The sequence below is a fragment of the Zosterops lateralis genome (assembly GCF_965231275.1).
Source record: "Zosterops lateralis genome assembly, chromosome: 2".
Taxonomy (NCBI): Eukaryota; Metazoa; Chordata; class Aves; order Passeriformes; family Zosteropidae; genus Zosterops; species Zosterops lateralis.
In genome coordinates, this window is record NC_139763.1 from 6984555 (window position 1) to 7008591 (window position 24037).

The 24037-nt window shown below is 37.4% G+C and overlaps 1 protein-coding gene across 14 annotated transcripts in view; it reads right to left on the reverse strand.

Moving 5' to 3' along the window:
- KDM6A (lysine demethylase 6A) overlaps positions 1-24037 on the reverse strand; it is a gene marked incomplete at its 3' end in the record, with an annotated part of 151201 nt that overhangs the window by 5385 nt on the left and 121779 nt on the right. For 13 of the 14 annotated variants that reach the window (XR_014592571.1, XM_083884462.1, XM_083884460.1 and 10 more), the window contains 10 exons: positions 16549-16678; positions 14966-15071; positions 14047-14252; positions 11425-11489; positions 11253-11327; positions 9772-9920; positions 8721-8835; positions 6953-7140; positions 5618-5759; positions 251-377 (listed from right to left, as the gene is read on the reverse strand). Coding sequence is in view for 13 of the 14 variants with exons in the window: in XM_083884462.1 (XP_083740588.1) it covers positions 251-377; positions 5618-5759; positions 6953-7140; positions 8721-8835; positions 9772-9920; positions 11253-11327; positions 11425-11489; positions 14047-14252; positions 14966-15071; positions 16549-16678 (1303 nt within the window). Of the gene's footprint in view, positions 1-250; positions 378-5613; positions 5760-6952; positions 7141-8720; positions 8836-9771; positions 9921-11252; positions 11328-11424; positions 11490-14046; positions 14253-14965; positions 15072-16548; positions 16679-24037 lie in introns of those variants that run through there. The other variant, XM_083884464.1, reaches the window with a different exon arrangement.

The window sequence follows — 24037 nt, forward strand, 5'->3', positions numbered from 1 at the left end:
AATCGACCTAGTGAAAAACAATGTTGTGGAAATACTGTGGGAGAGCCTTCAGCAAAATACAGCCCATGTCTAGGAAATCATCTGGATGAGCTCCTGGAAGGCAGCACTGCATCACACAGATGTGTGTGCTTACAGCACAGAGCAGATGCTGCAGCTTAAAAGCAAAATTTAAACATCATGAACAACAAAAGACAGGACAAAATTTAAATAAATATTACAAGAGCAGATGACCCAACACATTTTTACTGACCTCACAAATGCTACAGTAATGAGCTGGCTCGTCCTTTGCTCGTCCATGCCAGACAATCTCCTTTCCTGCAGCAATCAGAGCTTCCCTCAGTGTCTGACACTGTTTGAGAGTTCTTAACAGGCAGTACCTGCAACCAAAAGCAGTTGTGTGTTCAGTTTGACATTCAATTGTATAGCACAACTCAAGAAAGCTGAGTTTCTTCCAAGACCCTGTACTTGGAGATTGCTCTTCCTCTGGGATTCCAGAAACAGCTGCCTAGAAAGAATCACTGGACTCGTGGCTTAGGGAAAAGTCAGACCTTGTGATTATGGACCTCTTTCAGGACTCCCCCTTGCCTGCAAACAGGCTGTACCTTTCCTTTTTGACTGAAACACATGAATGCTCCTTTAAGCACAATAGAACAATGTGTTTTCAAAAGCAATCCACATATTTTATTTTTAACCATAAATTTGTCAGAAAGAAGTTAGCTTGAACTGCCAAATTCAGCATAGCTGTTTACATTTTGTGTGACTACAGCCAGATCCAAAGGACTCTTTTAACATCCCAAAACTCCTGTTACTTTCTTAGCACAACTGAACTTTATTATCCCAAGTTCTGCCAGGAATCACTTTACACACAGTGGAAATAGAATCTATGAACATGTATCTTCTCCCATGCAAAAGGAAAAAGAACAGACAGGTTGGTACTAGGAGAAAAAAAAATCAACACAAAAAATAAAATTCTAGCATTTATTTTATAAATGAAGAACTGTTCAACTGTCAGATTAAAACCCACCATTCCCTGTCATACCCTCCTGTAAAGGCAAATCCCCCCCCCAAATAATTTTATGTCACAATTTTATACAGTTCTCTTCCCTACAAGAAAATGTAACTTGTTTTCTAGCATTTTATGAGCTATGTATGTTCTTCAAAAAAACCTGGCAAAATGGGTCGCCAAATTTCTAAATTACAGTGTTATTTACAATAATTTTAGCTCTCAGCTACTCTATTTATTTGAGTTGCAGCCTTTGCAGCCTTCAATTTTCTCCTCCACGGGGTGGTTTCGTTACATGCTCATTAGATGCAGAAGGAAGATTGAAAAAAATTAAGGGTAAAAACAAACACTGGACAGAAAACAAAGTGCTCAAGAGTTCTATCAAGTGTTTTCAACTTGATCCTGCTCCCATTTTAAAGCCTGAAACATGTAAAACATACATTTTCTGTTTTAAAAAACCACCACGTTTCTTTCATGTGTTTCCAAGTAGTTAATAGAATCTCAGGATTCTGAAATACTCTCCTCTTGTTTTACACTCATACTGTTCATCTTCACTAAAAACAGTGGCTTCACTAACACCCTCACTGTAAGGATAACACAAAACTGGAAGTATGTTTATCTTTCTCTGTTAAATATCTTACTTTTATGTACCCAATTTCAAGAAAATTATACAGCTCATTAAGCTGTAACTCCTTCAACACCTTTGAAGTTTGGTGTGAATGTGAGTTATGATGTTAAGGCCAACCACAGGTGATGGATTAAATATTAATTCATTCGAGTCTTGGGTTATTGTGCTCCTGACAAGCTCAGTAATTTTGGAAAAGCATTCATTTATGCAATTCAGCCTGATTATTTAAAATAAAATTAAAAGCTACCATTCTTCTCTTCTGCTGTTGCCTGGAAAAGTCTTTAGGCATCCCAAAGAACAACTGCAAGCACACCTGCACACCTGCCACCATTGTTCTCCACTCTTGAGAGAGTCTCTCTTCCAGAGATTTTTCAAAGAGTTATTTTCAAAGCCTTTTCTATTGTTACAGTTGTGAAAAAAGAACTGCCCAGAATGTAACCCATTTACACTGCTACAGTGTTTGCCAAATTCAAAAACAAAGCAGAAAACAATAGCTTGAAGGTGAACTCCCCCTCCTTGGATAAAATTCAGGTCCTAGTAATGGCACTTGAAAATGTAAATATTAACTATTTCATGTGATTAAATATGAGAGAAAAGATACAAACTATCACTGTGAAGATGCATCACTATTTCCTGAGGTTTGGGAAGCCTTAAGAAAACAAAAAAGGTTCCTAACAAAGTCACTGTGCAAGTTCAATGGGGTCAGCTCTTAGTATTGCAGGCCTGTTTTTATTCTGGTACAGTGAGAATTCAACTGAAAGAAAATCTAGACCATCCCCCTCTCAAAATTCTTTGCAGGTATGGCATAAAGATATGAATAAATCATATCCAGTCAAATTCAAATATTCAACAGAAGAGGATTAAAAATGGACATAATCCTGATTATTTCTAGAAGGGCAGTGATAAACATATTTGAATATTTGGATATTCAGTAAAACTTCTCAGAAGTGCAGAGATCACCCCAATGGCAATGCAGAACTGACTCTTTGTACCTTCCAGTAATACATCTTCCCCTGATACTGAAAAGTATTTAACCTAACTTCATGATTTTGTGCAAAGTAATTTTTCCCATGTCATGTTCTTCTACATTTCTGAAACTATTTCTGTAATAGAACTTAGTATTTCAGTTACTTTGGAATTAATTTTTTAAGCCTTTATTACTATGTTCGCTCTACCTCTAAAATTCTTCTCTTCCTCAGATGCATTTTTAAAAGTCCTTCTGGCTTCCATCTAAGAGGTTTGCAGTTAATTTTTCTTTTAGTGAGGGCTGTCCTCCCTTAGCCAAGTTTTAAATAATTTTTTCTGCTGCGCTCCTGCTCACGCTTCTACTGTTAAAATCAAATCTTTAAAAAACATCTCATGAGAAAGTTTCAGGTTTTGCTCTTTGACTTTTATCTTGCAAGACAGCACTGAACTGCACATTAACTAAAAATATAACGAGGCATCAGATTTCTTCCAAAAGGAAAGTTTCCTTCTTCTATTACTTTTTTCCTTTCTGCTACTCCATTTCTTTTCATCACTAAACTGGTTCCCAATATTTATATCTATGCTCAAATTTTAGTTTACTGCCTCTGCAGTGGTTACCTTCACATAACCCACTAAGATATATTTGTATTTATCTTTCAAATTGAATTAGAAGCTGCTTTTATCATTTTTCAAGAGCTAATCTTTTGTACTATGCTGATACCTAAGAAGTCCCAGAGACAGAAGTCAAAACTACCTAAACACTTTAAGTATCTTTGACATGCAATTTTAGACAGACCTGTGCTCAGCAGAAAGATGACAACTGTGTCACTTGTTTTTATTTCCTGATGACAATGAAGCCAGCTATCCGAGATGAAATTCAACCAGCTCTATCAAAACCTACTGTTTTCCCCAGCATTTTTATACACATGCATACATTCACATGTAAGTAATTCACAAATGTCTCTATTTTGTACATAGAAAATCCAGGTCCATGGACAACAGCTGCTTGCCTGATGGTTTTTCCTGCAGACAAGGAGTCCACAGGAAAATTATGCAACTGCTTCCCTATCTTAAGGCAATTCATGAGTGTTTCTTGCAGTGTTTACAAAGCCAAGGTCAGACACCAGGCTGTGCTGATACAGATTTCTAGGAACTGCTATTCCAAAACTACAGGAGTGACCAAAACAAAAAGGTATCTCAGGCTGCTGCTACCAGACATTACAAATCAGAGCTGATCATCTCCTCTTTTTCCCCTCTGCACCCACAGCAGGAACTTGACTTTTGGCTGACTATTAACTTGGATGGGGGAGGCTTAATCCAAGTAAACTGGAAATGGTTTCAGTAGACTGGAATTGAGTCTCTTCCTAGAAAAAGCTGGGCTGCTGTCAGCCAGCAAGACAACAGCAAACTACCATTTTGTCCTCTGTGTTTCTTCATCCCATTTTAAGTGATTCTCTTGGAGAAGAATGCTGTGCTCAGTCACGTTCTTGTCCTTTTAAACCCAAACCATGGCAAATGCAAAATGCAAGTGGCCAAAATACCAAAATCGTATTTTTTCAAGAACATTCCAGAACTGCTTTGAGCTTTACAATAGTAGTCTGCTGGGCTTTATATGTATTTTATATAAATAAAGATAAAAGTGAAGCCTTGTGGATATGGTATTTTTAAATGGACTTTTTGGCTTTCTCCCTCCCACACTCTCCTGCATTTCCCCGTTTCTCATTTTTAAACATTCAGTTTCTCCTCTCCTTTTTATGACAGCTGGCATTAGGAATATGAGCACTAATTGTTAAATTGAAGGGGCAGGACTGCCAGGCCTCCAGCAAATACTTTATTTACCCTAAGTATCAGTTCCTAGACTTTAGGCAAGTATTCACACACAAATCCTACCCTATAATCAAGCTTTAGAGTGACTACAAACCTCCCAGTTGTCAACTTCCAACATTCTCAGTTCTTACAAATTTAACATTTCCCCAATGCCACCATTCTGCAACAGATGTTCAAGCCTAAATTAAATTCCTACTGTAAAAAGTGTTGCACTCAGATGTCACCAATAAATCCCACTGGGGGAAAAAAAAGACACTCTTTTTTTCTTTGCCTTTTTTTTCACAAGTTAACTCACCCATTTTTTCAAAGCCTATTTCAGGGCAAATAATAAAAGGATTCAATGCTTGTTGATCCAGTGTGTTGGTAAGACTAAGAAGGGCTCAGAAGTGCTTTGGTAGATCCAGGCAAAGCAGAGTGTGCTGCTACCAGAGGATTCTCATGATGAGTAATACGCTTTGGAATTCATTCCCCACTTGAAGACAAACCTATGTTATATGCTGAAATGTTCATTCATTCCCCAATCTCAGTATGGTGCTGCAATATGATTTACATATCTTTAAGTTGCACCCTTTAAAGAAAATCACTACAGATGCTTGAAGCCTGAAATATTCCTGCATTTTGTAATATGCGTTATGAGAAATGTCACTAAACTCAATTATCATTTTACACATCAATCAATTCATTGTTCAGAAGAGCAAAGGGAAGGAGGCTCTCAAGTTCTTACTTGCCTTTATTTAAAAAGATTTATACTGGATCTCCAAATGACAGCATGGGAATACTAACTACAGGTTCTAGAAATGTAGAATTTAAATTTGCTGTAAAAATGACTATATATTCCAATTCTAATATTTGGGTTGATGACCTAATTTTCATATTTCTGATGATACATACTCTGAACAGCTGCTGTGATCAAAGCCAACTTCCTTCTGTAAATTGCTGAATTAAATCTATAGCAAATTTGATTGAAAAATATAATTCAGATGATTCTAAAGCTATGTCACAACAACATCACATAAAACATAATAAATTTAGGGACACCTATAAATGTTGTGTTTGAAAAACAGAATCTAAAGTAATTTTGGTTTGGTTCCCAGGAGCGCTAAAGTCTTGCAAAGAACTATTTACAAACCAATCACTGGTTCATGCGTGACGAGGAAAAGGGCACAGCAAACCTTCAAATGAACAAAACTTACTTTATCATTTCGAAAAGCTTTGGATCTGAGACCTTGATATTCCGAGCCATGTTCCATGAAAGGTGAACCATGGGCACTATGGACTTCACGCTCTGCAGCTTATTCCACTCGTACCGTTCCACTGCCAACTTGTACTGACAGGCTGCACAAACACACAGTTACAGCAGCAATCAGTCAGCTGAAGGAACAATTATCAACCAAGACCACTCTGTTTGTAATAGTAATTTATATCTTTTACAGCTAAACTTCATTCACAATGAGCCATTCATCCCAACTACATTTCCATTCTTTAAAATGCCTTTTTTTTTTTTTAAAGTGTATTTATGATGCTGAAAGAACACACAATAATACCACGGCAGCAACAAATACCTGCAAAGGCAAGTTACTGACATGTGTTTGATTTGTTTGTTGAACATGGAGCAGTATTTCAAAAATGGTTAATTAGTACATTTTCAAATATTCTAGATTAAAAAAAATACAGATTTGAAATGTCTCCATCTCATTCTATTCACAATTTATCATGATTCTACACTGCTATGGTATATAATCTCTTCTTGAGAGAAAAAGTGAGTCAGACTTTTTCATTAAGCAGCCTACTCACTCCATCCTTCTTTTAAAAATGTTTTACAAAAAAAGTTACTGTGACTGAACATGAGAGGTCTATCAGTCAATCACAGAATCCCAGAGATGCACTCTTTATGGCACCATATAAAGACACATTTTAAACTACTTAAGAAAACAGAAGTTTTTATGGAAGTACATTCTCTTCAAACACTTGACAGACTCCTGTTATAGCTGTGGAATTTCCTTTCACACTCACAGATAAAAATCCTTCCAAGACCATGGTTCAAAACTGAAGAATTCTAGAGCAGTAGGTCTGAGAAACCTAATGTTCCTTTATGAACTAAATTTTACAACTGTTTTCATTTCCTGATGCTCTCACCACAGAGCTATTAAGTACCCACTGTCCCACCAATACTAGAGGACTAGTCCTTAAATTCGTAGGAAATCCATAGTGCAGTTCGCTGGGTAGAACAAATGTGGGAGAAAAAGTTAAGAAATTATCTAAGAAGACAGTACATAAATTAATACACACATTTTACTTCTACGAACCCATTCAAAGCATGAGTGCCAGGACTACATTCTTGCTGCTTTCTCCTCCTCTTACAATGGAATTATTTAAAGCTTGAACACATTAAATTTTAAAAATATAGCACATAGGGGTTTTTTTTCATCTAGTAAAGCATTGCTAATGAGTAAGAACTGGCAGATTCTGTGCCATGAGCAGTGTAATATTACCTACACACAGTGAGCACAGGCACTGCTCACACATACCTGTGAGAGGGCCAACGTTCCACGCAATGTTGTTGCACCAGCCAATAGCCTGAACCCAGTGAACAGTGCCAGCATTTATCCACACCAAATCCCCTGGTCTTTGAATAAATCTATAAACTGGGACATTGGCTTCATACAAATCTTCCAAGTTTGGCCACCAAGATCCCATTAGGAAATTCATATTGTTCCTGAAACGAGAGGAAAGATAAAAGTCTTCAGCATTTATCAGTGGACATGTTAGTGGCAGATACTTCAATGCAACCTGTAAAAAATGACCATCACCATGAAATTCTTCTGCAGCTAAAGAGTGACCCACAAAGAATGGCCAAAAGGAAAGTGTCATGTATAAAATTCCTGATCATAATTACACATTTCACATCCTGCAATACATTAGAACACCTGCCCATGCAAATTCAGTTTAGAGCTTCTTAGTTAAGTTCTGTTTTCCTCTAAGTTTCCCAGTATTTTATTGATGCTGAGGCAGACCAACCTTTGCTCAGACCTAGTGTGGCACCTGTGGCCAACGTGCTTTGCTCATCACTGACTGATCTTCTGTACAGACCACAGCAGCTCTCAAAGATCTTTTCTGTTCTGAACATGTACTCACTGTCTGTATGTGCATGTGCAGTGTGCCCACACAACAAGCAACCTCTTGGCAACATTTCAACTGTGATCCATGGCTCAGTGCTCTCAGCAAAGAAATGCTGACCCTCCTGAGCAGCATGGAGAAACACCTCTATATGGAAAGATCAATTTCCTAATTATGAACTCTTCTCTTATGGTTATGCAAAATCCACACTCCTCTCCCATCTTTTTCCCAGTATTATACTGCTTTTATACTGCACCATGAGGGATTATTTGCAATGCACAGTTTTCAAAGACAGTTAAGTGCCTTTGTAGAGGTACTGTAGACATTTTGTGAGGTTACCAAGCTCTCAGTTTCTCTGTCAGACTCAGAAGAACAGTGACATGCAAGAAGAAGGGCCAGTTGTGCCAGAGACATGGCAATTCTATTGGTGGAAATTACATTTTTGAGATGGTTTATCTTTGTAAGGGTGGGTGATATAAGAACAGCTGTCAATAGACAGGCAGAAAACAGAGAGACAGATGAATTTGCAGAGCTCTGGAAAAGTTGTGAAGTCAAGAGCTTAATCCAGTTTCAAGTGGGTAAGAAAAAGCTTCTCCCCTAACAATCAACCTCAGAGACTCCTGTTTGAGCATTGGCATGATTAGGGGACACAACTGATGTTCCCTCTTTTTTATTGTGTGCATGTCCAAACAAGTATTGTTTAGGTTGTTTTTAAAACCACTCTATGCAAGGCACAGCAGAGAAATTCTGATCTAAGAGCTGGCTGAATAGTTCCCCAGTGCTCAGGGAACCTCAGCTTTTCCAGGGAGTTACAAATATATAAGTCTGAGCAAAGCCTGCCATGACACCTCCTGGGGTCTGGGCAAATTAAGCTTTCACTCTAAATGGAACAAGAAAACATGTCAAAACACCAGTGACCCTGTACTTGCTTCTGACAAAAGAATTCTGCTTTGGCTTTTGTCACAGGCAACACAAGTTTCTGTATATTGTACAAATGAGACATTTTGTACAAACTCTAGGTTTTGCATTTTTACCTACTTTTAAAAGACTTTTCTGACTAGATGGAAAACCCATAAAATAATGTCCCCTTAGAATATCCTCAGTAATTTCCCCTCTCAGCTCTGAGAAAGGCACAAAAAATTTGATAAAAGTAAGAGAAAAACAGCACGTCCAGCTTACTTTTCACAGAAGTCATTCATGACACCCCAATAGCTTTCAGGGACAACAAACCATTCACAGTCACCTGGACCAATATTTATATTTACTGAGCAGAAGTTGTTATTTTCTTGATGACCTGAAATTTAAGAGAAAAGTAAACACTTTATGTAAAGCCCTTATACCAAAACAATGCCATGAAATGCAAAGACACAATTACAAAAAAAACTTAGACCACAGTTCAAGTACTTTTATATATTTTATATGACACTTACATACAGTATTTAGGTGCTTCACACAGTTAAGCTATCAGTGACATGAGAATTCTGCTCTTGTTAGTTTGTGGAAAACAAAATTAGAACTACCAATCTTGGCGATCTGACCAATATTTCAGCAGTTCCTCCCTTCCGTAGGAATAAATACTTCAAAAGCTCAGGTTTTGGGTTTCATACTATCTCCTTGACAGTCAAGATCTTTCAGAAAGAGATTTCAAAATGCATGTAGAGAGATGCCCAGTATTTTATCTTCTTTAGACAGCTGGAAAACTGAGCCAAAATCCCTAATGGAATTTTCTGAAGATGTACTTCAGAAAAAAGCAGACCCTGAAATTTAGTCCAGACTCCTCAAGTCCCAGTCCAGGGCCCCAAAACACAGAGCACGATTCATCATGGATAGTTGAATCCTATTCTCAGACAGTAAAAATCTAAAAAAGTGGAAGTCTTTAACTTCTAGGACTGCACCAGACTCTCTTGGGAAGCCTCTAAAAACTTCCAAGGCATGTAAAATACAAATACTGTCCATGTATATAAACCCAACTTTCTTTTTCTCCTTAAAGAATCCACTGTTGCATGCAAGAGGTCAGCAGGGCAATTCCCTAGCACTGCAGAAATCCAGAAATTTCCACTGTTAGAACTTTGAACAGGCAAGAGTTCAGCTAAGAACTCTAAAAATATTGAATATGCATATTTATCATGTTTAAGCATGCTGTAAGATAGAGGAAATCTGCAGTGCAGTTAAATCCAACATGCCACAGTAGAACCTGATTTTTTCATGTGATTATGGTGATGATACTCACCTGGTGTCCTGCTTCCTGGAACCTTCATGTAGAGCTGCACTGTGTTCATGCCCAGGATGGTATGACCAACATGGCTTAGAAGATTTCCTGCTGATACCACACGTACAAAAGCAGGAAGTTTTGTCAGTTCATGGAGTTGCAACTTCCACCTGCAGCAAAATAGCAAATTGACAAACTGTGAATCCCTGAAACTCTTAGAAGAGTCTGGGAAACATAAACATTTTCAAAAAACTGTTAGCACAGGTATCTGTGTTACTCTTTCAATTTAAAAACATTTCCAAATACAATCAGAAATCTGACAGACTAGCTGAGGGGAAACATAATTTTGCAGCAGAAGTTGAAACTACAGATCAGAAGATCTGGTATCTACCCAGGATCCTACAAGAATTATTTCAAGTATCAAAATCCAATTCCCTATGAGCCTCAGGTTATGCTTAGCTTAATTTGAAGTCTCTCTCCCAATGGCTTGTTCAGAGTAATAGTTAATTATCAACTACTTTGCATCTACAGAGGGAATTTCCTTTACAGAAAAATGGCATCAATATCTAAAATTTTGTGTCAACCTCTAATCACATCCACAGATGCACACACTGATCTTCCAGTGACTCTGCCACAAAAGATGTCATCTTAAGTTCTTACTCCCCAAACACCATAAACTTTTCTTCTTTTCTTATGACTGAAGTAGACCAGAACTGTTGTACTGCAGCTGGCGAGACTGACAGCCCAGACATGCTGGATCTTTGATGGAAGTTTCTATTAACTAGAGATTGAACCAATTACTGGACAATAAAAACATACTTTTGGAGTATTTATAATATTTTCTGTGCTACCTTCATCTACTCACAGAAGGATATATACTTATATAATACTCAATTATTTTTTTTTTTTTTTTAGGGCCTTGAAAGGTATCATGGCTTACCCACAGGTAAGCACTGGTCTGGTCTTTGCTACATATTTTGAACCCTGTTACTGGATAAGGAAGTAAGAGTTGTGAAAAGGTGGATACAGGTGACAGTATGAAAGAAAGGAAAAAACCTCATGAATAACAAAAATTCAGACAAACAAACAAAAAAAAAACAACAACAAAAACCCCTTTAATCTTACAATTTCTATGCAAGACCTAAAAACTTGGTGTTGTCAGAAGTAACTATGTAGTTAGCAAACAATTTAAAGCCTCACAATGGAACAAAGGAAATGGAATAGAAGGAGGACTAGAAAGAATGGCTTCTGATGGATGTTTGAACTCATTTCTGGAAAACCAAATATCCTGGAAAGAGAAGTTTGAAAAGATATTTTAGCATGTGGAGGACTTGTAAGAACAGTCTGAAGACCAAAGGTAACCATTTCATTGTGGAAATGGGGTGAGCAAGTGGAATTTATCAACAGACTGCACGATGTCTGAGAATACTAAACAGGATTTCCAGAAGGATTATCATCATGTAGAATCCCACTGTGAGCAGGAGAAACTCTAATCAACTTACTTCTTGTCATCTGACAGGTCAATGTTGGTCCCAAACTTGATTGTTTTAAAAGGTCCTCTTCTCCTCCTCCCAGAGCTGCGAATGTAACAAACATATCAGACAAATGTGAAAGGGAATAATGTAAAATAGCACATATAACCAACTACAGAATTAAAAGTTATACCACACTTACTTATCAGAAGATGTGGATTCATTATCTGAGTGGTCCTTGTGGTGACTCTTCTTCTCATTTTCCTCCTATAAAATCCAATTTTTAAAATGTTTTTACATATACATACATACACACACATAGAACAACAGATAAAATATATAGGTATAGATAACATAGGCATAGATATAAGTTTGTTTCAAGATATTGACACAATATTTGAAATATCCATTTCTAAGATTTGGTGCCAACATTTCTTCACTGTGAATCAAATAACAAAAGTTAATGAAATGCATTTATAAGAACTCTTCATGGCTGCAGATTCCATGACACTCAGACCAGGCCAACAGAAAATGTCTACACTGTAAATATTTCTGCTGGCCTGCATTCAAGTTGGAAATGAGTACATTGGTTTGCTCCATTACAAGGATGACCTGGAATCCAGTACTAAAGAATCCTGTTAACTTTTTCTAGTAAGAACATCTTCCTCCCTTCAAAGTCAAGCAGGTATTCTGACAGGAAATTAGGATGACTAATATTTATAAAACTAATTTAATAAAATCCATTATATAAAATCTTCTGAATTTTTCATAGCCATATGCTATTTTAGCACTAGCAGTAGCTGAGACCATGACTGGTGGAAAAAATCCAACCAATATTAAATGATGCAATTTGATCTTTTTAGCAGACCGTGCTCAAAATCCTATTCTAAAGACTTCTATTTTGGCAAGTATATGGACATAGAAGGAAAAAGAAAGAGACAAAAAGGAAGAAGGAACTGTCTGGATTTTATCCAAAGATCCCTGGCTTTGAATGGGATTGTTGTTAAATCTCAAAGTGCCCTGTGTACCTGAGAAAGTCTTATTCATCCTTTGAATGAAGGACAAAGAGAAACAAAAACGAACCTAGTGATGATGGATGTATCAAATGCTGCAAGACATGTTAGAAAAGCAATGTAATAGCTGTTACAGGAATAAAGAAAAAAGATCACTTAGGGCAAGCCAAGAGAACTGTGGCTATAGAAAGAAGAAATAAAGCTTTCATTTAAACATTGGAAAGTCATCTAAGGACAGGTCAGAGCCGTGTTAGGCAGAGGACATATGTACAGTGTCTTGCTTATTTCCAGGGGAAAAATTAAAATCATCAGTCTTAAAAACTATTTTATGTATTGCATTTTTACCACCAGTTTGTAACAGTGAGGGGAAAAAAAAATAAGAACACCATATGGGACATATTGTGGTGTAAATCCAAAGGTGAGGCTTTCAGCGGTGTGTGCAATTTTATTATATTGATATATTGCAAAATTAGGTACAATTTTAAACAAATACAGATAGATAGATAGATAGACAGACAGACAGACAGACAGATAGATAGATAGACAGATAGACAGAGAGACAGAGAGATAGACAGAGATAGAGAGATAAACGGAGAGATAGATACTTTGCTCCAGTGATCTTATGTTCTCCAGACCCTCTGGAATGTAATACAGGAATACAATATTGGTGCCACTGCTCAAGGGGCACCAGAAACCTTCAACCACTAGAAAACTTCAGCTAATATCCCACTGAAATTTATTACCACTGCAGAGGAAGAAAAATCCTGAGTTCTAGAAGATTCCCATGCCCCCACTTCCCATGGTATTCCTGTTTCTTTTCTTCATCCTGCACCAGCTCAAAGCCTTATGACTTGATTCCCTTCTATTCTCTTCAACTAGGAATTCATTTCTTTGTTTCTAATCCTTTCCTCTAAGGCACAAAATATAAATTCAGAATTTCTCTTTCCCTTCTGACTGAAATCATTCCTGTTTCTGTGTAAAGGCAGGGAACACTTCCTTTACAATTCCCCACAGTGATCTTTTCCCTATTTTCTAACAAACAGCCAATCAAAATTATCTTCTTGTCTTAGTTCTACCATAGCCCAATCTTTTTGTAATACCAAGTAACAAAGCCTCCAAGGAGTGCCCATGGCCAGTTTCAAGAATGTGCTTCCAATTTCAGTAAAAAATGTTAAAAATACCAATAAAATCACATTTCCCAGAATTCCAGAGTAAGAGAATAGTTAGGGTTGGAAAGGACCTCTGGAGATCATGGAGTCCAACCCCTCTGCCAAGGCAGGAAGGGGAAATATTATTTCTAATACTTCACTCTGCCACATAAACCTAAAAACCTCTAAACTAAATATGAACTGTTATGCTTGGAACCAAACAGAAGACTAGTATTAGTGTAAACTTCTAATAGGCCACATCCAAATTAATTCAGGATAGTAGGAAGAACAAAGAAATCTGATTTAAAAATGTGTGAAATTAGAAGCAATCCAAACTATAAAAAACCCTCGAGTTCTAAATATTTTCACGTGAATTTTGACACTATAATACAAAAGCTTCAACTAATAAACTTTTAAAGTATGTAATAACCATGAATTTTACATTATTAAACTGAAGTTTACACTAAGCATTTGGGAAGAACAATATACTACTTGACCCTCTATTCAAAATAGTTTTTGGAAACTTACCTGTGCTCTTCATTCTAACGGAAATATCTGTTTTTCCTTAACAGTTTCTGCTTTTTTCCAGCTCCCATTATTAATTGGCCCCAGAGTCAGTATGCAGTCTGTGAATTATAACTCTAATAGTAGCAATTAACTTACCCTTAAAGACTCCTGGAATGAGGAGGCCTGGTACTGTGCATATTTAGCAATTGTTGTGTGAGATCTACTGCTTTCACAACGCCAGATTTTCTTTGTTCCAGTGGGGTCCCAGTTTTCATCTGCTGGCTGCAGTAGTTGTGTCCTTACTTCTACTATGTGTTCATTATTTGCTTCTACCAATGTCTTAGTAGAGAAGAGTCCTAGATCTAATTAATAGCAATGAAATTATTAAATGAAGGTTAAAATAGAATTTAAAAAATCAGGAAAATTACTAAAGTTATCAAAAGGTTTACTCTAAAATTATTTTTACCCCTAAGTCTTCACAACACTGCCCACCTGAGCATTAATTATTGACATTCTAATCTATTTTCTCCAGACATCCAGTAGAAAATTAGAAAAACCTTGGCAGTTATGGACTATATTACAAGAAACATTTTACATGCCTTGGGTAAACAAACCTGCAAACAATGTTCAAATCTATTACCAAAAAAGTATTTTTCAGAGCAGAGCTTTATGAACGTACTTCCATCATGAAACACATTTCCTACCAGCAGTGATAGTTTATCTATCTAGAGACTTCAGAATATTGCACATAGTCAAATTACACATCATTTGATCTAAACAGTAAAACATGCATCCAGTTTTTAACAGGAAAATGCCTGGCTGTAAACTTCCATATCCACAGCTCAGCCTCTCTCTGTGCTCAACAAAATCTGCTCTATTTGTGGTGGGGTTTTTTTTGACATGACCAAGATTAGAAACAACAGCAAACTAATGATTTGGAATATACAGGTAAAACAGTATTATAGAAATAAAATATCCACTTCTAAACTGAACTGAGAGACTTCTCTTTAAAAAAACATTAATTTCTCCCCAAAGTAAAAAAAAGAAAAACCAAAACCAAAAAATGTAAATTTACCTAATTTAAGCGCTCCAGCAAGGCCACGTATTACAGTAACAGGGTTGTTTGGATTTGTACAAAATTGATGTAAAGGTGGAAAGAAAGCATCTCGTTTATTTTCCAACTGCAAAATTATAATGGAATATTAGATGTCAGATCAATCTAGATTCCTTGTTTTTAAAAGAAGAAAGAATAGTAAAGCAAAAGAGAAATAACTGAAAGAAAACAGGAATTTTCTGCATTTCCCTGCACTGTGGGCAATGAACAGCTACACCACACAATTCTTTCTATGGCAAATGCTGAGTTCAGTCCTGAAATTAATTTGTTACTGTAATTTGTTTCTTGGCATGAATTATTCCCAGGTTGCTTCAGCTTTGCAACTCAGGTTTCCTGAACTTAATTTCTTTATCTGACAGTAGCCTTGTACATTCCCTAAATCTACAGAATTCTCTGAAGAGCAATACAGTTTCTTCTCAGAAGTAAAAACCCGCCATTCTACAGATAATGTATACAAGAAACAGTATAATTAAAAGACTACTCTCATGGTATATCTCATGTTAACCAGGAAGGTTGATTTGCTTATGCTTCTCTGCACCTATAACCTCAATTTTATGCTATAGCCTCCCTCCTGATTTTTTTTTAATTGCTATGAAACCTTTAGAATGCTGAAGGCATTTTTAGCAATAAACAAAACACAACAGAGAGTTCCCAAACAGTGGCACAACTGCATAGTCTGTGGCAGTGTGATGACCTCCCAGCTTTGTGAGAACTCAACAAAGCTGGGATGGACTTTTATGAAGGCAGATGAGTCCAGGTGCAACATCTGGGAAACATCTGGAAGGACTATTGCATCCAGCTTAACCCAGCTCTCAACACACCCAGACCCAAGTGCCAGTCTCTTCTGGTCCCCAAACTGAGGTGACCAAAGCCAACTCAAGCCTTTCACACTGCTTGTATGGACATACTGTAATTTATTTTTCTGCTATTAAGGAAGTGGATATCCTGTAATTTATTCTTTTATTACTACGGAAGTTAGCTCAATGAAGCTATTATGAAAACTTTATTGTCAGAACAGAAGTTGTAATGCTTGCGTAAGAAAATACTACTCAACTAAACCCTGCCTTTTCCTGGTGACATTTTGTTCCTAACATCACCTCAACCCTCAACTTTTATTCATTCTTCTTCACTGTGTTTTGACGCAGATTGTTATGTGAGTTTAGTTTAATTATTTGCTTATTTATACATAAGCTGTCATTTGCAAAAAAATGTACATACATTCCTGAAATACCGTGCATTGTATATAATGAACTGTTTTGCTTATTCTGCCAATGTTTTGAGTATTAAAAATAAAAAAAATCTGAAGTATTTTTCCTTTTGTTTACTGAAATTCTTAATATACACGTCCTTTAAGAGTCAAACTATGTCTCAAATTTTTCTTTAAGGTTAACATTTCTCCTGCTTATATACCAGTGTGGAGAGCACCGTAATTAGAACTCAGTGATGAACAGTGCATCTTTAAAATAATTACATTATGTAATTCAGATATCCAAACAATTGCAAAAGACAGGCAGCAATGTACTTCTGCCACTAGATTTACTTACATAAATACTAGGTGTAGGTGGATTCAGCTTGTCCTTTGGCAAGGGAGGGTACGGTGGAGGCGGTGGTCGTGGAGGTGGGCATTTATCCAATAGAATACTACTGTTAGATAAGCCATTTTTACCCAGATTCCTAAAAGGAAACAAGAGCTGCCTCTGTCAATACTTGACAAATAAAATGAATGCTTATCAGTGTAATCTCTTATGCAAAATAATGCTGTATAAGGAGAGACCGTAATTTAAGATGCAAATAAAGCTCGTTTGTTTTAATCAAGAATTTTTCCGTGTATAATTTGATATTATTCAAACTTATTCCCACTTTGCCTGCTAAATCTGCAACATCACCACTATTAGTTAAAAATACAGCCATTTTAAATAAAAGCAATCATGACACATTTGATAAAAATTAACAGGAAAAGGTTTCAACTGCAAATGGAGAAGAACCTTAGCAGGTGGACGATCATTCCACGGGAGCTGAGGTGGCAGAGCAGAAGTCAGAAAATGGCAATGTCTCAGCCAGAAACTGCTGAGTCACAAAAACCAACTACAGCTTCACCACAGACACTGAACTGAACCACACCTGCCCCTCCCTGCCTTACACATTTTGAAGCAGAGGGAGCCACTGCTGCACAATCCATATTTTGGAGCAATAAGGGAGAGGCTCTACCCCCAGTGAGCTGCTGTGTCAGTGCCCCTGTGTGTGACTCCAGGGAAAACCTCCCTGCCTGTACTTGCAGCCTCTCCCTGGACACTTCCAGGTGTGCAAGACCCACTGGATGTGTAACTTTTCCTCTAATGGATGACCTGAAAAGTCTCCATTCTGAGCTCAGCCTGTAGTCAATACCCAGTCACCATCACTGGGAATGTACTGACAAAACCACCTCTTACATTCTTGTTAAAAATTACTCAACTACTTCAAAATTCTTCCCACTAAACACTATTCAAATCTTTCTTCCAACCTCCTTTGATTTCACTGGTTTTACATCCCACAACACAGGATGTTTCTCATGTATAATTTAGTCATATATCTTCATAAAATTCACTGGTTACTGATTTATTTTTTTAATAAGAGTCTTTAGCAGAAAACACAGCTTTTTATCAGATGAAACTCTCAGTGATAAAAACTTGTTTCTAAAAGGGAGAAACAAGCTACAGCCAGATACTGGGCCATGACATCACTGCTTCAAATCAAGCTAGCAGAACCCCTAAGATGGATTTGGGGCTTGGGATCACATCAGACACATTGACATGACAAATACTTTAAACAAAAATGGGCAAACATCTCACACACCCCAAAGCACACCTGTCACACAGCTCATTCCTTGTGCTGAGTCCAGTGCCAGAATTTCACTTCCAAGAAAGTGAAAGAGTGATGCTGAAGCTTTGATTAGTCATCATCCAACTTGGCAAAAAAAAAAAAAAAAATCACTGGCCAGCACTTAATGTCTGATGTAGTTATTGCAAAGGCTTCATTGTCCCACATACATAAAAAAAAAGCCAACAAAAGCAAACAAAAAAAGAACCCAAAATTAACATGGCAATATAAAATCTGATATCACCACACAGAAAATTATTGGCCACAGTTGCATGAACCTGAGATTCAGACCATCTATGCAAAGTGAAACTAGAATCTAAAGAGCAGGTATCAGACATTACTATAAGCTCTGCATTACCAAACAGAGAAATTAAACCAAGAAAAACAAATGCATAGTATTAAAAATGAGAGAGAACTTCGACAAAATTCAGTTTGCATTGATAAACAGTCCTCAGGAAATCTCTAAGTCAAGGAAAATGAGAAAACATGAACTTGAAGAAACATTGTTGAGAACTAACAGGACTCGATCTGCTGCAGTCACAGCAAGGTAATCACAGTGGAAATTCAGTAAAGCCAGAGCACAGGGGGGCTTCAGAGAAGGGTAACAATGGAGACAGGAGAAACTTCTGCACACTTAGAGAAATTACAGGTCTGAAAAGGCAGAGGAGAAAGGGAAAGGATCAGCAGGAAGGAAAACATCAGATGAATAAAGGTATCTCATAAATCCGGTACTTGAAGCTGGGTATTACCAATTGCATGCTATAATTTCCTTATTAAGCTACTAAAACTCAAAGTGGAAATTTTAGGAGAAAAATGGACAAAGAAAAGCAAAGCTGAGATAGCAAAACATTCATAAGTTAAGTGGCACAGGAAACAGATGGGCAGAATATTTAAAGTTGTCTTTAACAGACCAACCTCACTCTATCATAATTTTTTTTTCCTATCATCTTTTTTTTTTTAAAACTATGAATCAGAGTATCTTACTATTAATAACAAGGCAAGAGAGCTATTAAAGAATAATTCTGTAATTGTTAGTGTGCCAAACAGAGCAATAGAAACTATAAAAAACACTACAGAAATACTAGAAATATTTGCTACCACGGTGTGAGTATCCACTGCCAGCCTCTCCAATTCTGGAAATACAGAACTAAAGCCAGTGGAAGGAAAGTGACAGACCCTTTCTGACCACAGTAACTGTGCTGAAAATCCCACATGTCTCAGTTTGAAGAATGTAGTTTTTGTGAGAGGATTTCATAGTGGCTGAAAGACGCAACAAATGCACTGCTCAAGACAAAACAAGCTTGGTTTATCTCCCTAAAAGAAACTGGATACCCAGTCATCTGTGATGAAGGAATGAAGAGAAGGACATTCATTTAAATTGACTTCCAGAGGAAACTGGCGTGTCGTGAACTGTGCATGGACAAGACCCCTCATTCCCAGAGTGGGAAGAGAAGGCAGGAGCAGCTGCCAGGCTCAGAGGGGCAAGGGCAGGGGGTGCACAGTGATGTGCAGCCTGTCCTGAGCCACAGCCACAGCACCCAGGCCACTGCAAATTGCTCCAGGGGTGAAAGCAACAACTCATGGAAGTGTTTCACCCTGAGGACCAAACTCAAGCTGCCATGCTTGGGAGAACATCAACCAGTAAGGATAAAACCAGTGCCTTAACTTCACAAAAATCACTCCATCAATTAGGTTGGAAAAGACCTCTGGGATCACCGAGTCCAATTCATGACCAATCTTCACTGTGTCACCCAGACCATGGCCCTGAATGCCACCTCCAGCCTTTCCTTAAGCACCTCCAGGGATGGTGATCCACCACCTCCCTGGGAAACCCATTCCAATGTCTAATCAGCCTTTCTGAAGAAACTCCTCCAGATGTCCAACCTAAACCTCCCCTGGCACAGCTTAAGACCATGTCCTCTTGTCCTGACACTGGTTGCTTGGGATTATTTCACATAGTCATGGGATCTCTTGAATAAGCAATCATCACCTTCACTAGAACATCCCTTTTAATCATATTTTACTGTTTTCTAGGATACATTCCCACAGTTTTTAAGAGACAGTTTACAGTCTTCAGTCTTAGATAAGGCTTTACCCAAACACACAGCTGACCAGAAGCCCAGGTGCGACCCAGTTTCAACAGTTATCAGGCAGTTGCCAGACACTTTTTAGGTACAGGATTGATGCTGCAACCTCCCACATGACCAAAAAGAATGTATCATACAGATTTAAAGCTACCTGTGTTACTATAGCCATTTTAACTCTATTTTAAGATAAAAACTCTACCTCAAAAGATATTAAAGTTAACAGGATAAAACTTATTTTCCCAGAACCAAGAATCACTATCAATAATTATCGTCCTTTACTTTAATTAAATGAATTGTCCTTTACATTAAATTAAATCAGTATTTTTATTATTTCCCTCAACCATTATGTAGACTGAGAGAATTATGTCTATTTCTCAGGAAGTGTGCTCTTCAAGTCCTCTGGAACTTTTCCTGTTTTCCGAGAACTATTAAAAAAATCTATATGAATTATAAACAGTTCTCTGGCTCACTCTTTCAGAGTTCACGGATGTATGTTAGTTATCTGGGCCTCTGACTTTAAAATGCCAAATTTAAGTATAACTGCTGTTTAACCTTCTCCTTGAAAAGAGAGTACATTCCATGATGTGAACATTTTATCTGCTGCTTTCCCAAGCAGAGAACAAAAATATTTACTGAACACTCTCCTTATTCACCATGCTAATACTTCTGTACAGACATTATTTTTTTGATTCTTTTTTGTTTGTGTCTACAGGTCTTCCTCTTCCAAACATCATTTCTGTGTTTTCTAGAACTCTTAGCATCAATACTTTTTAAAATATTTACCCCTTTTGTTTCTGCTTGGGAGATTACGACTTTTTGGTGATAATGAAAAGTTCCTAAACAAATTCCAGTTATCTATACATTTGGATTTCAGGTACAATTTACAGGTGAAACAGAGTAACTTATAAGCATTTGTGCTTAAGCAGTTATTTTTGTTGTGAAGTCAGTCTAAGTGAATTATTATTTGAGGATTAGCTGTATGAGAATTAACAAGGTTTTACTGCTCAAGAGATTATAGTTACTCAGAAGAACAAAATTAATACCCTTTCTTCCTCCAATAAAAAAAATCACATTTAAAATGAACACAAGGAACCATGGATTTAGTTGACACTCTATCTCAATTCTATCAGAATTAATTAATCTACAAAGAGGAAGGAAGAAGACCTTTTCCAAACGTGCCTGCAGAAGGAACCAGTCGAAGCACTCACTTGGTGCCATCCTGGTTCAAACCAGAAACACCCACCCTCCACAATTAGCAGATACAATCAGTTGCTTTCTTACTCTGAGTTATTACAAAACCACAGAAAAAGGCCTGTCAATCCCCACCAGGCTGGGAAGGAGGTGGTTACACACAACACCCAGCTTGGCTCCCCGAGCTTCCCCTCCCCGAGCTCCTTCTGTAGCCAGGGGATAGAGAGGAGTTCTCAAAGGGAATATAAAGAAGTCAAGTCAAGCTTACATTATGCTTAAATGCAAGTAATGCCAGATAATTATACAACCTGTTTATCATGCAATTCTCTACCCCAGCCTTTCACAACCAGGTACAAGCTGGCAATGCTCCCAGAGATCTTTCATGAAACTACAAAAAATCCTACAATAGAACTGTGGATTTTCTCATTATGCAAATGTATTTCTAATTATTTTTGAATTCTGTTCTGGTTTTGACCTCAATAGTACAAGTTGGCAGTGAATTTCATAGGTTAATTACATGTTATGTAAGAAGTAATGTTCCTTTTTTTTTTCTTAATGACTTTTACATCTTTCCTCTCTATTTCATTTGCTAATCACCTTGCTCTGAGGCTGTAAGACAAACAGAATCACATCAGTGACTTACACAAGAAAACCATTATAACAAGTGGCACCAAACTTTTCCATACACTTGCCTTTCCCTCTGAACTGTAAATTTTTCCCGTGTTTTTATTTTTTTTATTCCCAGATACTTCTGCTTCCCATCTGCAGAGTTCAGTCTTTGCCTTTTGAACAAAACAGAATCTCTTATTCTAAGCAGCGTTTAGCTTGTGAAATCACAATATTTCGAATTTTATTCTTAAAACTTTTGCTATGGTGAAGTTCACTTGCCAAACATAGCATGCCTTTAGAGGAACTGAGCAATTCTGTCTTGAAGCCAAAAAAGCCCGTTGTTTGTAAACAAAATTCCCAATAAAACAAGATTTGCTTTTGTTGTTTTAAAGAACAAAACACTAATTTAATCCAGGTCCTTCCTCCACACAGTGCTTCCCCTCAAATAGATCCAGGCTCTTTTCCTGTGGACCATGGAGCTCTCAAACTATTCACTGACTTCCCAGACCAGGCTCAGGGAGCAGCAACTTCAGCAAGGACAGAACAAATTTTTTTCTGCCCCAGGCTCCAACAGAGAGCGAAGAGAAATCTGCCCAGTTGAGCCTCTGCACTGCCCTTCCCACTCCTCCTCAGGAAATGGATTTACTGCCCTTGTGTAAATGCTGGCCAATTATCAGACCCTCTTCCAGACTGTTTAGCCCAGACCACTTTCACAAAATCAACAAATCGTTAAGGTTGGAAAAGACCTCTGGGACCATGGAGTCCAACCTGTGACCAAACACGACTTTGTGAACTTGACCGTGGCACCACACAGCACCTCCAGTCTTTCCTTGAGCACCTGCAGGGATGGTGACTCCACCACCTCCCTGGGCAGCCCATTCCAGTGTCTTATCACCCTTTCCATGGGAAAATCCTCTGTTTGCTGTCCTATACTTTCATCATTTTACAAGGCCCCTGGAGCTCATCTCTCCTGGTTTCTGTCAGTTTTCTCAATGGATTGCTCTATACTTTCCCTCTTCGAACACCAAGCAGAAATAACTATAAAAAGTCCTTATCAGCTCTTGATATACATTACAGTCAAACCTACACCTCTCATTTGCCTTCCTCAATCACGTCAAATTGATAAAGCTTTTAAGTTCAGAAATGCTTCAGAGCTTTCAAATGAGTTTTTCCATGTATCACCATAAAAATGACAAGGACAACTTCCAGCTGACACGAAGTTGCCCAGTGACCCAGCTTGGCTCTTCAGAACTCTCTGAGAACCACTTACCTCTAAGTTTTGTTTGGACCTTTGCCTGTTCTTTCAAGGTTCTGAACAAACTTTAATAAATAATGAGGGGGAAAATATAGGATATTTCTTACTTCTTTTATGAGAAAGAGTACAAGTCAACTCAAGAACTTCTCTACACTGCTTAAACTAAGGACTTGACCTCAGATCAGTTTTAGAAAGGACAACTGGTAGACTCCTTTAACTGAGATGGATACTGAGGTTTCTATTTTATCCCTACTCTGGGATGTTAATTAATGCACCAGTTGAAACACTGAGTGAGAAATCAGCTGGTTTCACTTCAGTAGAAATAAACACCTCGAGTGTTAAATCTCGAGTCTTGTGATAATGTTTCATTAATTCTCCTTTCAGAAAGATTGGTCACAGGGAAAAGATACTTACATTTCTAAGAGCACAGAAAAGAGCTTTTGATAACAGTCTCTTTAAAGAAACTTGATACACAACCACACCAAGAAGCACACTCTCCTTTTTCCCCCTATTAACAACTGGCTTTTCTAAAAAAGAACTCAGAGCGGTTATTCTTAGCATATTTTCTTCTTTAAATTACACGATTTTCACTTATGCTCAAAAATTACTTGGGTTTGTGTTGTTTTTTTATTGTTCTGTTGTTGCTGGGTTGGTTTGTTTTTTTGTTTTGTTGGGTGGTTTTTTTTTGGGTTTGTTTTTTTTTTTGTTTTTTTTTTTTTTTTTTTTTGGGGGGGGGGTGTGTGTGTGGTTTGTTGTTTTCTTGTTTTGTTTTGTATTGTTTTTTGTTTTGTTTTTAAATGACCTTAACAGGAGATTTTCTCTCGGAATCTCAGGAAGGATAATTAATCTAACAGTCCACTCTTTTCTCTGTTAATTTAGCCTGCTCAGAGGCTTAAAGAATAATACTTTACTATGTAAACAGTTTACCAAACACAATTTAGTTGGTTTATAACCACCCTAAAATTTACTGTTGCAACCAGTTTTATTGGTAGGGAAGACTAACCAATTCACACTCACACTTCCCAGAATCACCTC